We start from the raw sequence: 16,550 nt of genomic DNA, 5'->3' as shown, positions 1-16,550 counted from the left end.
CTTCATGTTTATGATAATCTTATAAAATATTTCTAATGAACAATTTACTTGATTCAAGTAACTTATAATACGTATTTTCCCGTTGTAATAATCCAAATATACTAAAGTATTTAATCAGCCTAACAAACAAAGATAAATAAACGTATTCACGATTATTATAGGCCTATTCTTTTTAACTGAATTTTCTACAAGGTATATTTTCAGTTCATATTTTCTCTTATTTTTCCGAAAGAAAAAGAGAAAACCTAAATACAACAAGCGTAAGTAAAAAGAATAAACCTTACAGTTCGTAATACGTGCTCATAACAATTCCAAGCACAGTCACACTGTAGATATTACATTAACAAATTTATGTTGAACGTTATATCGACAAGGTTGAGCGAATTTTCGACATAGCTACACGCACGATCGATGTGTCACATCTCCGCGTGCATTAGCGTTCGCGATGCACGACGCAACGTAGGAAAGCGTGCTTCTAAAACATACTTAGCAATCCGTTCGGGATCCGTTTTTAAAAAATCCGCGCTGCACGTGCGCGCCGCGTCGATTACGCATCTGCGCAATCGACGACGTGTCCACGCATCTCGAAACGTCGAGCGAGGTGTACGAGACGAGTGTCCCTATCCTTTGCCGCCTGTAAATATACTTGTTCGCGATGAACGCGTGGACGCAATACTTCAAATCCATCCCGACGCATATGGTGAGTAGCGAGATATTTTCGACAGCCCGAAACGGGCACCATCTACAACAGACATCCGAGGCGACTTCGCGAGGTTAGGTTTAACGCAGGCACCGTATGTCAACATGTGCACCTAATCTGTCGAGATAATTTACATTGCAAATGATTTACGCTACAAATCTTTAAGTAAATTTGTCAATTTTGTGGTCACCAATTGATTTGTAAACTTTCACACCTCACGCGTTAATTTTTACGTCTGTCAAGCTGTGCATTTATGTTATGCCCTTGTTAATTATGCCATTTGTTTCAGGATTACGATGGCCAAGCTAGAGCGGAGAGATTGTCGCGGCTCATAATAACGTTATTCGGAGTAAGCTACAATTCTGTAGAACTTTGAGAAAATATTTGTTGACAATTAAAGTAGCTACACAGTATATTCTTGTACAGTTTGTTGGCGTAGTCTGGGGATTTGTCATTCAACAATTCTCGCAGACGATCTACATACTTGGCGCTGGATTCGTCATGGCAGCGTTAATCACCGTACCCCCATGGCCCATGTACCGCCGCAAACCGTTGGACTGGCAAAAGCCACAGTCCGAAATTGCCACGAAGCAAAAGAAAAAGAAATAATTTTGCCGGACATATTTATTGCACCTCAAACGAAATGTAGCACAATGAAATTTTGTTCAATCTTCAATGGCGCAAATTCCGACGATTGTACAAACCTATGCATTTGTTTCATGCAATTATGAGATACAAATGTCCTTAATGTACGAATGCAAGAGTATGTTGATGAATGCAAGAGTATGTTGATATCCGTAAGTATGTGTGTGATTAAGTTTCTTTTTTGTAAGATACATATACTTTAATATTTCCTTGGTTTCCATATGAATGCAAATCATAAATAAAATAACATTGTATTTACATTTAAAGAGATTTATGAACTTAGAAAATGACCTCGCAAATAGTGGTAAAATGAGATAATTTGCAGAGCCAGCTGAGATGATAGTTTTATGCCAGTTCAATCAGTTTTTAGAAGAATAAAATAAACTGGAACTTTGTTATTGATAAATTATACGGTGAAAATAATCCTGTTTTATTTTCATTTTGTACATTATGTGTTGCTGTATATCTAATTCTTTGTGTATTATATAATGAAGTTTCAGCATTTATTAACTATTATAATTAAAATTAAATTAAAATATCATTAAGACGATTAAAGTAATTTAACAATTTAACAACCTGAACAAAAATATAAAAAATGAGACTGAGATACATTTTTTATTTTGTAAGTAGTTCACTGACCTGGAAAAACTGATAATTTTCTCGAGTAATTCTTTTTGAACGACTGTTACCTTATTGTTATACATAAAATTTTGAATCAGCTGGGATAAGATTTTTATGCCAGCTCAATCAGTTTTCAAAGAAATAAAATAAACTGCAAGTTTATATCACTGATGAACAGTGTGATTGTACGGTGAAGATTATACTGTTTTACTTATTCCTTACAGTATGCAATGCTGTATATCTAACTTTTTATACATTATATAATGAAATTTCGTTATTTATATTGTAATTAAAACAGTAACGGTTAAAGTAATTTGACAATTCAATAAATCTGATGAGCAATACGTAAAAAAAAAGATTTATAGATACATTTTAATTTCATAGCGACTCGCTGATCCGGAAAACTAACTTGTCTCGAATAAATCTTCTTAAATCTAACAAACCGATTACTTCATCGTTATATCGCGAAACATTCATAGTAATTATCATTTTCATCGCGTAATGTAAGTTCAAGAAAGTATAAGCCACGTACAATATATAATCAAATAATTATCCGATGTTATATCGCTTCGATTTCGCATTACGTAAAGAAGAGAGGAAAAAAACAAACGGAGGGAAGCCAGGCCGAACGCGTAATCCGTATATACACGTGCAATACAGTTTCCCTTCCGTAACGGAACCGTTTCTTATATAATCACCCGTTTCGTCCAGAAATGGTGATGGCCACGCGGATCACCTCTCGCGGAATCGCCGTCCATCGATTACGCGTCCCTTCGTTGATTACGGCACGCGCCGCCAGGTCCTCCGGTCAGAAGCCTGGACGCATTCCAACCGACTCGACGACTTTCATCGATCACGCCGCTCACGTTTATTTTCTCCGATCGCGCGCCGCGAACTGACCGTTCGTCATTTCCCTCAAAATCAAATGCCTGATTGACTTTCACGAGCGGCCCTCCGCGCAAAGGATTACGCGGTAATTGTCGCGGTAACGTGGAAAAGATGCCGGGATTCAGGCATGATGTGGTTAAATTATAACGTCCGAAGGCTTTCTCTTTCCCTGCTTACGCTTGCTTCTAACAGGCAACTGATGAGTTTGCTAATTGTAAAAATTGTAGGGCCTGTCTCGCCCCCCCACCCCCAACTCCAATTAACTCGATGAAAAAATCAGTAGATTAAATTCATCAATTTCCAACTGTGAAAATTACGACTGAGGATTTTATTGGTTTTTTTCTAATCATTTTCCGCAATTTATTTATGTAAGATGTTATTGATATATTTAAGAATTATCATTTTTTTATGTAAAAGATAGAAAATACTTTTAATTAATAATGTGAAAGTGACACGTTTAATTAAAATAATTAACACATTAGATTAGGAAAGAATGATCAGTTTTGAACAACAAAAAAAGAAATGAATAAATTAATTTTCATGGATCAATTTTAAGTTTTGTAATTGTTTCGAAGTTAATTATTAAAGGCTGCACTCACCTTTATCTCTGATTAACCTAATCAATTAAATTTAAGAAAAACTTAATTAAAATCAATCGTATTATTTTGTTTGTCTTTGCCCACTGTCGGAAAATTATAATTTATTTATATAAAATATAGTACTTTAAATTGTTGGATTAATTTAGCAATAAAAAGATTAGATTAGTATCAGTAATAATCAGTCTCGTATTTTGCAGTTGGTGCTATACACAACAAATTAAATCGGCCGATTTTAGGTTAATCAGACTTGACGAGACTCGCTAACCTATCCTAGCTGCACTGAACTGCACTACTGAACTAGTGCAGTAAGTTGTAGAACAAGGAAAAATGGGCTTGTCTTATTGCACTAGTTTAGTAGTGCAGCTCAGTGCAGCTATAAAGAACAGATTCAAATAAACGATGAACGACAGGTTAACGAATAACAAATAACAAGTAATAAACCACTCACCCTTCGATGCTGCACCGCTGTTACCCGACTGTCCCCCGGCCTCCGTCTGCCTCGTCCCGTCGTTGCCCCGGCATCCTTCCGGCACTCGACAACGAGATGAGCACTCGCACGACAGAAGAAGCACGGTTAACCACGATCGCGCGCGCACTAATTACCCGAAGCACGACGAGCACGCGGCACTTCGGGCGGCACGATTGTTAATCGGCCGTGGCGAGCACATCGCCACTTTGTCAAAGTAAGGACAACGCGCGGGATAACGCGAGATAATAAGATCGCGTCGCATTACGACTCGCCCGACATCCGTGACGCACGTATGCAACAGGCTGACGAACCTTCGGCGACAGAGGGAGTTCGAAAATGCCGCGGCCAACTTCACGCGCCATCCGCCGGTGGCGATGACGCAGCTCATCCTCTTTTTTTTTTTCTTTTCCATAATGCTATTTCAAACTTAAGGTCTCATCAGCTTGATTAACTGGAATCAACCGATTAAATTTACAAGCTGCCAGCTGCTAAACTCCAAACTGATCCGTATTATTGCTTTCCTCGACCAATTATTTTATACAAGTAAAATATATTTCTTAATCTATAAATATATAGGTTAATTGGAGTCGGTGAGACTGGCCTTTGTTGCTAATGCTAATTTGACTTTTGTAAATAATATGCACGTTTTAAGACGACTGTTATCTCGCGTCGTGACACGATTAAATAAGTGTACGAGTCAAAATTAAAATGGAAAAATTTGTGGACAATTGTAATATTTGACAATATGTCGCGACTCGCTTCTCTCGGTGTAGATTTCGGGCAAACGAGTCTTGCGAAATACTCGCGTTTCAACGAAAGCCATTGTCCGAAGGTCAAATCTATTGCCACGCGACGAACGAATACTAAAATACGAGATTATCGCGATATTACTCACGCATCGCGACGCCACACGTTCAGCACAACGAGCATCGACAACGTTCCGTTACGTATGCTTCGTCTATGAGCAAGGATTTAAAAAGCGGCAACTTCACCCCGATACGACACGAGTCAACTTAGCGGCCAAGACGTGGCGGGATGTTCGAAAATGCGTTATACTATCAAAATATATTACACGCATATAATGAACGCGTAAATGTCATGAGAAACCCTTTAGCTGAATAAGGCTCGCTTAATTAATTTTATTTCTTAAAAATTCTAATAGAGAGCTTCTTAAAAAGTTTTAAAAAGTGTCTCTCTCTTCAATATAATTTAAAAAAAAGCTAAGTGTGCCTTATTTAGCTCAGTAGGCCTATTCATTAACTGTTAACGACAGTTTTATTATCGTCATAACGTCATTGCATAGCATTTTAATAGTACATTTATTATAGTATATTTTCATCAAAGCTTGACTATTATTATCAAACTTTTTTTCAGTACGTAGTAATTGTGAAACACGCGCATAAAAATGTAATGTACCTACTCTTACGAAAAATGTAAATGTTAATTTATCTTAGTGTTTTACAGGCAAAAAATTAATTAAATGAAATAATAAAATTTGATGAAGTAACCATTTCGCACGGTACATAAAATTATAATGTTCGTCTTCGAGATATTCCAGGTATCATGTCATGAAAAATCCTTATTTGATTATGTTATGTTCCTCGAAGTGTATTACGCATTGCCAGTCAAGAAGTACAAAGAACTCGTATTAACGCGCGCGCCGAGGTAAAACTCGCTCGGCATAAACTCACGTTTACGAGTGTCCCTTGCTTACGCAATCCGGGATGCCGGATACATATTTGGGAATTCGTCGGCACGAATAATCACCTTTTTTTTTTTTTCATTTACATTTCTCTCTGCTCTTTCTTCCCTTTGATATCGCGCGGCCACTTGCTCCGTATCGAGATAGACATATGTGTGTAAGAGGGTTACGAAACACTTTCTCCCCGTATGATAAATATTTTAAGTATGCAGCTTGCACCACTTCCTGTTACGCTGGGGTCTACCGTACGAAAGAAAAAAAAAAGAGAGAGAAAAAGAGGACATATAATTGCAACGGAGTGTGTAATATGTACAGGCACGGTCTCGATCGTTACCTTGGTCTTAACACTGAACCGTTTGTTTAAAGAGCCTTCGTAATCGCAAGAGAACCGGCAAGGTAATCTCATATGCAACCGATACGGGTAGGTTACACACGCAGCCATGCGTCTCAAAGAAAAATCGACGCGAACCGCATTTATTGTCGTTTCGAGATATCACAATCTACAATTTCGAAATTATATCTTTTACCCAATCGCGCAGTTGAAGCGTATAACTTTTTTCCGCATAGTCCTTAGAATTTACTTACGGAAGGAAATTATTGTTATAATATAATATATAGGGAAATCCGCATGCACACAGCGTGCAATTATGTGTGCCAAGTACCATTCATGTACGCATTAGGCTAACAACGCTATCACGCGTTCGTACGCGTTCGTTTGTGAACTTTCGCTAATCTAATATCCGGTTTTGTATCTGTATCATTTAGGGGCGTCCAATTACGGAACGTGAACTAACTTCCTGTGAAATTCTATACGCGTATTTGGGAAGTCGTTCATTATATCATATCGTGACCAGGGTGATTACGTATACGCGTCCGCGACATCGTGTCACGCTTAAATAATGTATTTGCATATCGTAGAACTTTGGCCTTTTACGGGATTGATCAAGGCCCGAATTTCTCTCCAGAAGCTGGTTTCAGCGGACGCGGTGCCACATGAGTGAAATCAGTACGATTTATTTAGTGCAAAGCGAGGATTTTTCCGTTGCCCTCTCGCGCGCACAAAACTATTGCGGGATAATCACCGGTGTCTTTGCTGCGATGAACATATCCATTTATCGTGCGCGTTAGTCAAAGAAAAAGTATAAAAAAAAAGGAGCACTCAATGGAAATATTCTGGAGAGCAATTTGTTTCGCCTCGCGTGACGTAACCGCAGATTTCCTGACATTTTTACAACGTAACACCGCATAATCTGTTAATTTGTAAGCTAACGATAAAATTTATGTTTTCAGGTTTCTGTGGGCACTCTCACTTCTTTATTTACCCACGCGGAAGCCTTTCTTCCACATACGCATGTGTATCCCTACCACATCATAATAATTAATTCAAAATCATGATGAAGACGATAAAGATTAAATAACAAAATAATAATAATATTATATAACGCGAAATTTCACATAGAATATTAAATATAACGCCTCTTCTTAAAATAAAGTACATTTTCACTTAGCAGACGCGATTTCAACTCACCACGTATCATTATTACGATAAAAGATAAAGCTTTCACATGCAGTTTTTGATATCGTTATTATAAACCGATATAAAACCGACAAGTCACAAAGAGACGTCGCGGATTCGCACTTTTTCGCAGAAACCGTTTTGACAGAAGCGTCATTCCGTTGAAAAAAAAAAAGGGAAATTGCACGCGAATTACGTACGCTCGTTATCGCACGAAATCCGACCGCATAGTACACACTTGGGCGCACGCATGCACGCCCGACCGTGTTCTTCCCGCACCACTGTCGGAGGCGCGGCTTACGCACGGCTTACCGTACGCACATCGGCGGGAGTTACGCAGCTCCGAAACGTAACGTAACGCCGTAGTTTCCTCGCTTTTACGTAACCTCCCCCTGGGATCCCGAGCCACACTTCGCTCTCCCACCCCATTGCAATTTCACCGGGTGGTTTTGGCCATCGTTCGTGTCCGTTCTTTATAAGCGGACATCCCTGACGATCAAAACACAGAATCGTATCGGCACAGTATTCGCAAGCAACGCAGCACGCACAGCCGCGAATTTTCACAAAGTACCGACCGATCGATCAAGACAGACAGAATCGAAAATGCGCTCCCACACCATCGCTGTGAGTGTTTCTTTTATATTTAATAATATACGTATTATTGTCGTTACACTCATAATTACGGCTTCCGGTATGTTCGTCGTTGGTTCTGTGTAGATCGTCAGTGATTTTAATGTACTTTAATAATTAATAATTATGTGTGCAACACACGTTGATTTTGAAAAATGTGCGCGAATTTTGTAATTGCAAAACTACTCTCGAGAATAAGAGTTTGAGACATTTGAAAAAATTATTTTAAACAATTTTTAACTATTTTTTAAGTACTTTTTTCTTATCGAAAACACTTAACGGCAATAAAATCCAAACACACACACACACACACACGCACACACATAAATCTGATTGTTTGAAAGCTATAATTGTTTACCACAATATTTAATAAGGAAAAATAATTTAATAAAATAATCGTAAAATACATCATTATTTATATTAATTATGCTTTAATTTAAATAATATGTATATTTAAATATCAAGAACTGCGAACTTCTCTTATAATTAGAGTTTTTAGTAAAAAAAAAAAAGAAAGAAAGTCAATTTCTTATTTTGTAAGTTTTGAATATCTAAATAAACTTTTGAATGTCTAAATCAGTCGCATCGCTGGTTGAATATAAATCCAATGCTCTTGTATCGTTGCACTTTAGGAAAGAGACGACAAGAGTGAAACGTTGATTTAAAAAAAAACCGTCGTGCATTTAAATGACCTCTATACTTTCGATATTACAAAGAAACCGCGATCACACACTTCTCGTGTTGCAGCTGCTCGTGTTCGGAATAATGGCCGTGGCTTTGGCATCGCCGGTGCCAGGTCATCATCAGTAAGTAGCGCTTTAATAGTTATTTATGTTTTGTCTAATGAAATTAAAAGTTAAACTAACATTACATTTCTTTTAATATATTACATGTTATTTCAATTATTTCTAATATAATAAATACTATGTACATTATAACCATAGTTATTATTTGTTTATTAATATTTGTTAACATTATTATAAATAATTAATATAATAGGTAAATAAAAGAAACAAAATAATTAAACACGTGTGATGCAACATGACTGTATGACTTTAGTGAACATCATGTGATCCATGTGCCCTACCACGTGCACACGGTTCATCATCATCACACGAAGAAAATACACATACCGGTGCATCATGTCGAGAAGGTCGCTGTTCCCGTTCCGGTACCGGTGCACCATGTCGAAAAAGTACCAGTCCCAGTACCTGTACACCATGTCGAAAAAGTGGCCGTACCTGTCCCAGTTATACATAAAGTTCCTATCGCTGTACCCATACATAAGGAAGAGTTCTCTCATGGTTGGTTTTAAATAGAACGCATTGTCTTCAGCTGTAATTATATTAGGTTTGTACTGTTTAACTTAAACATTTAATTAATTAATAAATTAAAATTATATATAAAAACACATTTTAAATATGTATAAAAATTTTTACGATAATCTGCTTAAATATTTCTTAAGATATTCTCCTTAAAAGAGAGAGAACAGGGAGAGAAAGAAATCATTTTACACACTTCATGTAGGATAATTTTTTTTATTGAAACTATATATGTTTATATATATATATATGTGTGTGTGTGTGTGTGTGTGTGTGTGTGTGTGTGTGTGTGTGTGTGTGTGTGTGTGTGTGTGTGTGTGTGTGTGTGTGTGTGTGTGTGTGTGTGTGTGTGTGTGTGTGTGTGCGTGTGCGTGTGCGTGTGCGTGTGTGTATACAACGTCATAAATACACATATAAGTTATCAATATTTTCTATAATATTCTATTTTTATTATATAATTATGATATTTATGTAATTGCTCTAACTTGCAAATTAATTTAGCAATTCAGTACTCAAGAATTTATGAACTGGATTTTCAGGTTATCGTACAAGGTGGAGTCCTAGTAAGTAACAGCTAATGATATTCATTCCTCATTACGGATCCATTGATAAGAAGCTTCTTCGTGGAATACAAAAGAGGACGAAACCGATCAGTACAAAATTACTTCAGCCACCAGTGCAGAATTTAAGGATAGAGAATAAGAACCAAATACTCTGTACGCACGCGTGTATACTCAGAACGGAGATACTTGTACATACTTTACATCATGTTATACTCTCTTATCATTATTTTTATATAATAAACATTTGATAAAAAAAGAAATATCTTGAATGTAGATTAATTTATTTCCTTTGTTTTTTCTTTATTAAATGACTAGTTTCAAAAATTTTATATTTCTTGTGTAGATGCAATTAATTACTAACAACTATTATTTGTCTGTTAAATCATACATTTCCGTGTATGTTCCAATTAAATAATCATTTAAAATTATTATTTCTTTAAAAACATATTAAAATAAATGACAATTACTTACCTTCAAAAATTTATTGAAACTACAAAAAAATTATGGGATAAGGAAATAATTATTAGTCTATAAATATGATTTATTTTGCACAATTAACAGCGTGAGACAATAACAAACAAGTCATCGTCAGGTGTCATCAGAAGATTAAACAACTTTGCCCAGACAAGTTCTTCAATCACAAAAGAGACAAAATAATTTACCAGCCGTCATCTTCATGTTCATGGTAGTCGTCATCGTGTTTCTTAACCGGTATGTAAATCTTCTTCACGTGTGTATGATGGTGCTTGTGAATGAAATGCGGCACGTGAATGATGAAGTGCGTGCTAAAAAAAATTTCAAATTTCTGTGAATGTTTTTGCCGTGCCGTAAATTAAAAAGTCAAAAAATTGTATATTATTTAAAAAGAATATAAAGATTAAAAAGGAGAATTAAAAAAAAATAATTACTGTTCATGATGACCGCCGTCGGGATACGGCATTGCCGATACTAAATCCATTGTTATAGCCAACATAAATAGAATCTAAAGCAGAAAAATGTTGCATAAGATACCAGAAAAAGTTTATTTCGAAAAGTGCATATGTCTATAATTTAATTCTTTATCGAATCAGAGAAATAAATCATAGATTTTATCTTAGTGAAGAAAGTATCTGTTAATCATATGCACTGTGATCTTATTGGTAAACTAGGAAATTATTCGAACTGGAAATATATATAATAATGATTGAATAGACATGTCGTAAAACTGTAAGCATTAAGTAAAATTATTTTGATAATATGAAAAGAAGTGTCACCGAAAATGTTAACGATAATTTCTGTATAAACACATATATATATATGTATGAAAAGTCATATATCAATTTCTCCTCGTTTTTTATTACATTATTTTTCTTATGAATGTTTAATATTCAGATCAATTATAAGTCGATTAACTTAATAAAAATATTCCTTGCATTTTATATTGTATTATTTTTAAAATTGCTTTTCTTCCTTCTTTATCTTAGTGTCAACTTGAAAATATTATTTTTTTTTAAATTATTAATTAATAAGTCTCGTATAAAATTGTTGCAGATATAAAATTGATTACTTTGTATAATTTATTTATTCTACATTACAAAACAATAATTTTGCATACCAAGCGGCTTTGAATAAAGAATTTTTGTATAAAACTTATTATCATTTTTATATAAAAATTATATAAGAAGTGTACGTTAATATTTTTATATTTTAATTTACATAAAATTGTTTTTATTTTAAAAATATGCAACTTCCTAGGAGAAATTGTATTTTCCCTGCAAATTTTATATTATATGATTGTTATTTTATATTATATTATATTATTGCTTTACATTAAAATAAAAGAAACATGTAATATTTAAAAAAAAGTAAATACAAATTATTTAAAACTTTTAAAAATTTTATAAATTAATGAAACATTTTGAATTACACACAAACTTGTTATGGTTTATAGATTATCTGAAACGGACTTTATCTTTTTTTTTTTTTTTAAAGCAAAGTAACTATACTGTCGTTAACATTCACGCATCACTGAAATAGGAAGTTAAATATGAAATCGTCACTTTGCCAAGCATTCGCGTGCGCCTGCGAGTCATTTTCTCTCGCAGGATTGAACGAACAGACATCACTGTAACAAAATCCGACACCCACGTGTATTCCGAGCTTGAGCATATTTATATTCTATATATGCTCAAAATGTGCGCTTAACTCTTCCAAGACTGCAGCCGTGTGGTAACTAAAAGCCTCCTTCACAGCCAGCCTTATAAATGGGAACATAATCAATGAACCGTGCATGAAGTCAACGTACTAGACAACAATCTGTGGACCTGTTTCCCTGAAAATAGTTCCTGGGTGCACCACTTCACTTCACTTAAAATCACTCTCACCCGAGTGGTTTTATACGAAATTTCACGTGCGGTCTCGCACGCACATTGTCGTAAACACAATTTTCACGAGCTTTCTGTCGCGTAAATTTTTACGTTCACTCTTCGATTTGTGGGCAGACCCCACGCCTTCCTCGACGAGCGTGGTCACCTCTGCAAATTATCTAGCTCGAAAGTGTCGAAATGCACTCGAAAAAAAAAACAAACCCGGAAATTCACTAATATAATTTCTCCTTCGAAGGGAAATCGATGTATTATTCTTCAAATAATGAAAGTAAATGAGTTGCCTTTATTGCTCGTCGAGTATCACGGCAACAATATCAGGAAGTAAGGAAAATTAAAATAAGAAATGTAAGGAATAATATCCTCATAAAGAGAAAATTGTTTCGATGAGATAACTTCCTTTTTTGCTTTACTTCCAAGTGAAATCGATTTACCGCAACAATTTGAGTTGCACAAATTGCATGATTCCTCAAAAAACTGATTGCAAAGAATTCCGATTTTCCTAACATCCGCTTTATTTCTTACTTATTTTCTTATTCGTATTAGAAATTCTCTTATTACACTTATTGACGTGGATTGTCATCACGGTTGAATAATCGATTCCCTAATCCACTTACATAAAATGTTATATGCACAGAACTATACATTACATACATAATCAATCAAAGACACATTACGTTATAAATTTTATGCAGCTTACATAATCTCCCACAATTTCATAATTAAGATTTATTTTCTTGATTTTCACTGTGCATTAAACATGTTTGTAATAATTATAGCAGTAAGTGCAATAATTTCAGAAATAAATCTCTTCTCTCATTTTAATTATTTTTTAATATAATATATTGAAGAAAATATTCTCTCTCTTTTTCTACTTGTGATAATTAACAAAAGTAAGAAAATTTTTAACTTTTTAATAATTTTTATTGCTAATTTTTATTTAATAATCTTATAATTATTCTGAATAAAGAGAATTCTTTTAATTAGTCTTTCCAATTATGTCTTTATCCTTTCGATTAATGGAAGTGCAAAATATATATCCGTTTTAATGTTCTGTAACATATGTATATACGTATGAGTGAAATCGCGCCTCATTTATGATATATGATTGGTTCTTTCACTTTCCGCTTACTTTCCATTTTAAACTAATCCAGCGTCAACGTGCCGTTATAATACCATAAATGCAATTTCATTATGATGTCCGTTAACAGATGTCGATGGTTAAAGTATCATGTAAAATTGGTACTTAATAAGAAGTGAAAATCATACCCAATATATACATTTCTGAATAGAAACATCCTTTCCTTTTACGGAAATCAAATCAAATAATATAACTATGAATATTGTGTGTGTTGTGCGTGTGTGCGTGTAAAACAGGAAACATTTTAAAATAAAAAAAAAATCTTTGTATGTTATTGGCATACACATTTAAAAATTATGATTGTGTAGAAGAAAGTATTCTTAAGAAAATATTTTATTGAATTGAGACACAGAAAATTTAAATATTAAAACAAATATATAAAATAAAGTTAAAAAATATATATAAAATATATATACATATATAACGTAAAATTGTGCATATAATTATATAATGCTCCATAAATTTTCGTTAGAATCAATGCGTTTATGCCAAGTACACGAATATTGTATTCAGTTACCTGAAATGCAAGCAAATGACATGTTGCATATATTTATAGAGCATTTTATTTATCCTGTTGAAATTAAAACTTAAATTAATTTATTTCATTTATAAACTCCTGAATTTTCTTGGCTTTTAAAAATTGAATTTTTTTAAAAATTAAGAAAAAATTAGATTTTAGATTATATACTTTTAAAAAACCAAAGTATACAAATATTAATATATCTGTTTCTCTCGATAAATTCTAATTTACATAAATACACATTCAATAAATCTACACTAAGGAAAACAAGTTGTTGATTTAACTAAATTTTTCAACTTGATTAAGTTTATTTAATTCAAATATTCATGAATTTCAATCAAATATATAAAAATTTGATTTATAATTCAAATATTTTATATATTTAAGTCAAATGAATAAATACTTGAACTAATGAAATTTAATTAAGTTGAAAAATTTAGTCAAATTAACATTTTTTTCTCAGTGTATCACGTACAAAATGTCACATAAATATGATGTTATTTTCACACTGTGTTGCATTAAGATATTAAAAGAAAATAAAAATAATTTATGTCTAAATTAGCAATCATAAGCCGTCTTTAAGGCTTTTCCTGCAAGGCTTTCCATGTCGTTTACCATGATAAATGATCATAATGGACAACCATTAATGTAAATATCAGGAATTAGTGAATAAAACGGAAAATGCAAGTGAAAGTGGATTTACACTTCACAAATGCAAGTTATATTCATTCTCAGTTATGGATAATGAATTGTTAGCGTCTATATGAATCCATAAAACAAATCACAATATGTGTGATAATAACTTATATATATTTATTGGAGAGAGAGAGAGAGAGAGAGAGAGAAAGAGAGAGAGGCACTGATCCGCAATGTATATGTATATATGTTATAGTTAAACAATTTGTGTTAAATTTAATACATTGCATGTCCCAAACGGTCCACAGAAATTTTTCTCTTAATTTTACATATTAAGCATATGTTAAAATAGCAATATAAATATTACGTTATATTTCAACATAAAAATGAATGTAAATTTTATGATTTGACATAATTTTTATGTAATAATTTAATGAAAAAATTATGTCAAAGTAACATGTTACTTTAATACTATTTCGAGAAATAACAGTCACTCTTATATTTATTATAGAATAAATTCAATTTTTTTTTTGTCAATTTTAACAGATAAATTCTGTCATTGATGGTGAAGATATTTATTATGTAAAATTAAAAATATGTGCACACTGTGTTACTTTTACACTTTTTAAAATTATTCTAATAATTTAACATTTTATTTGAATTAACACAACAGCAATCTGTTAAAATAACAATTAAGCAAATATTAAATTTTAACATAAAAATTGTAACATAAATACAAAACTGAGCTTTTTACTGAGTATCTGTTTTAAATTTCTCCCAGAATTTAATATTTATAATGTGTGTGCCACGTTTCCGCGTTGGTGCGTTTTCGACTCGCGTTGTAGGTACCGAATGAATCGTTGGCGTTTTCCAAATCATTGCTCACTAACGAAGCGTCACGGGTACGGAACGAATCAATGTCGAGTCGAGTGGCGTCGCGACGGCGTTTAATTAGCGAGCGTAGTCACAATTTTGACCTCGCACTTCAGCATTTATACATCGCGTGTATTTGACGTTCGTCGTTCGTGTATATTACTGACGACTCGTTGAAACGGCGTATCGGTAATTATTATTAACAATAATATATTTCGTGAACGCTTATACAGCCGTGTCGCGATACGATACGACAGCGGTCGACTTAAAGCACACTTACCGCCCGTTGTAAAGGTGAAATTAGCATTAGCAGTAGGATTTCAATTGTTCGAAGTGGCAGGCAAAGAGGGTTAGCTACGTCATCGCCGCGGCGGATGGCACGTGAAGTTGGCCGCGTCAACTCTCGCACTCCCTCTGTCGTCTACGGAGTCACCTGTTACGCAAGTGTGCGCGGGGTACATCATGGACGGCCACGAGCCTATTTCTTCGCCTAACACTTATTCACTCGTATTGCTGTTCTTCCGTGTTCGTGATAAATGTCGCGTCGCGTCCGAACAGCGTCGGGAGTGCCACTCGAGATGCAGCTCGAGCCTCGTATTCCGCTAATTATTGCGTCCACGTCCGACGACGACGGTTAACCGCGCTTTTTGCGGGCGGTCTCGTGCAAGTGCCAAAAGGAGCAACGAGGACGGCAGGAGGAAGACGCGGGCTGGGAGAACGTCGGATGGATGTGACGCAGCCAAAGGGTGCCAAAGGTGAGTGATTTATTGTTTATCAAACTTTCCACTTTACGCTCGCGGAGACGTGAATCTTGGAATCGTTTCGTCCTCCTTTGTCGTTCGTCCGATTAAACACGGACAAATGATGCTCGAGTGTAGCGAGCGTTGAATGGACGAGGGGATTAAATACAATACACTGTCTCGTATGACTAGATTCGATTGATGGTACAAATGAGAATATCTATGCGTAAAGAACAGGAAACAGAGCTTATTATTAACGATATTATTATGAATTATGTATTGATATATTTTAGTTTTTTTTTTGTACACGTACTTGATAAAATATTTAAATTACATTTAAATTAAAAATTGGAAAGTAGTGATATTTTGTGGTTAGAATTATAACAAGTGAGTAAACAATAAAGTAGCGATTTTTACAAAAGGGAAATTATTTTTTCCAGGCATTTCATAAGCAGATGAAATATTTTTTCAAAAAGGAAACTGAATGTTTCCCTTTTTTTTTAATTCATAGATGTGAAATCATATACTACATAATTATTCTAATTATTAGAGTAATTTTGTAGGGAGTATATAATTTATTAGGGTGTAATAAATTAATTCTATTAAGAAGTAGTGTAATATA

At 34.2% G+C, this 16,550-nt stretch overlaps 3 protein-coding genes across 4 annotated transcripts; 2 read left to right on the top strand and 1 right to left on the bottom strand.

Moving 5' to 3' along the window:
• Window positions 1-565: 565 nt before the first annotated feature.
• LOC105839606 (signal peptidase complex subunit 1) lies at window positions 566-2,312 on the top strand. Its single transcript, XM_012686039.3, has 3 exons — window positions 566-700; window positions 990-1,049; window positions 1,127-2,312. The coding sequence occupies exons 1-3, from the start codon at window positions 656-658 to the stop codon at window positions 1,307-1,309; spliced, it is 288 nt and encodes a 95-aa protein (XP_012541493.1). The 5' UTR covers window positions 566-655; the 3' UTR covers window positions 1,310-2,312.
• A 5,289-nt stretch (window positions 2,313-7,601) lies between these two features.
• On the top strand, window positions 7,602-9,915 carry LOC105839607 (uncharacterized histidine-rich protein DDB_G0274557-like). Its single transcript, XM_036284204.1, has 4 exons — window positions 7,602-7,764; window positions 8,518-8,576; window positions 8,830-9,120; window positions 9,632-9,915. Exons 1-3 carry the CDS (start codon window positions 7,744-7,746, stop codon window positions 9,083-9,085), a joined length of 336 nt encoding a protein of 111 aa, XP_036140097.1. The 5' UTR covers window positions 7,602-7,743; the 3' UTR covers window positions 9,086-9,120; window positions 9,632-9,915.
• A 263-nt stretch (window positions 9,916-10,178) lies between these two features.
• LOC105829180 lies at window positions 10,179-12,133 on the bottom strand. 2 transcript variants are annotated; one of them, XM_036284206.1, is made up of 3 exons: window positions 11,695-11,800; window positions 10,564-10,637; window positions 10,179-10,440 (listed from the first exon to the last, which is right to left on the bottom strand). In XM_036284206.1, the coding sequence occupies exons 1-3, from the start codon at window positions 11,755-11,757 to the stop codon at window positions 10,314-10,316; spliced, it is 264 nt and encodes an 87-aa protein (XP_036140099.1). In that variant the 5' UTR covers window positions 11,758-11,800; the 3' UTR covers window positions 10,179-10,313. The 2 variants fall into 2 exon arrangements, with proteins under 2 accessions (XP_036140099.1, XP_028050567.1); XM_028194766.2 differs by having other exon boundaries at window positions 10,305-10,440; window positions 11,783-12,133.
• Between the last annotated feature and the right edge of the window lie 4,417 nt (window positions 12,134-16,550).

The sequence above is a fragment of the Monomorium pharaonis genome, chromosome 3, assembly GCF_013373865.1.
Source record: "Monomorium pharaonis isolate MP-MQ-018 chromosome 3, ASM1337386v2, whole genome shotgun sequence".
In the NCBI taxonomy this organism is placed as follows: domain Eukaryota; kingdom Metazoa; phylum Arthropoda; class Insecta; order Hymenoptera; family Formicidae; genus Monomorium; species Monomorium pharaonis.
Note: the sequence above shows the minus strand (reverse complement) of the source record. Positions and strands in the feature narration are given on the sequence as shown.

Excerpts from the sequence above, each read along its gene's own strand:
- LOC105839606 (XM_012686039.3), top strand. The coding sequence starts at position 656 with ATGAACGCGTGGACGCAATACTTCAAATCCATCCCGACGCATATG. Across the intron at positions 701-989 it reads AATCCATCCCGACGCATATG|GATTACGATGGCCAAGCTAG; the intron begins GTGAGTAGCGAG and ends CATTTGTTTCAG. Across the intron at positions 1,050-1,126 it reads TCATAATAACGTTATTCGGA|TTTGTTGGCGTAGTCTGGGG; the intron begins GTAAGCTACAAT and ends ATTCTTGTACAG.
- LOC105829180 (XM_036284206.1), bottom strand. The coding sequence starts at position 11,757 with ATGTCTGTTCGTTCAATCCTGCGAGAGAAAATGACTCGCAGGCGCACG. Across the intron at positions 10,638-11,694 it reads GCACGCGAATGCTTGGCAAA|ATTCTATTTATGTTGGCTAT; the intron begins GTGACGATTTCA and ends TTTCTGCTTTAG. Across the intron at positions 10,441-10,563 it reads GACGGCGGTCATCATGAACA|CACGCACTTCATCATTCACG; the intron begins GTAATTATTTTT and ends AATTTTTTTTAG.
- LOC105839607 (XM_036284204.1), top strand. The coding sequence starts at position 7,744 with ATGCGCTCCCACACCATCGCT. Across the intron at positions 7,765-8,517 it reads TGCGCTCCCACACCATCGCT|CTGCTCGTGTTCGGAATAAT; the intron begins GTGAGTGTTTCT and ends CTCGTGTTGCAG. Across the intron at positions 8,577-8,829 it reads CCGGTGCCAGGTCATCATCA|TGAACATCATGTGATCCATG; the intron begins GTAAGTAGCGCT and ends GTATGACTTTAG.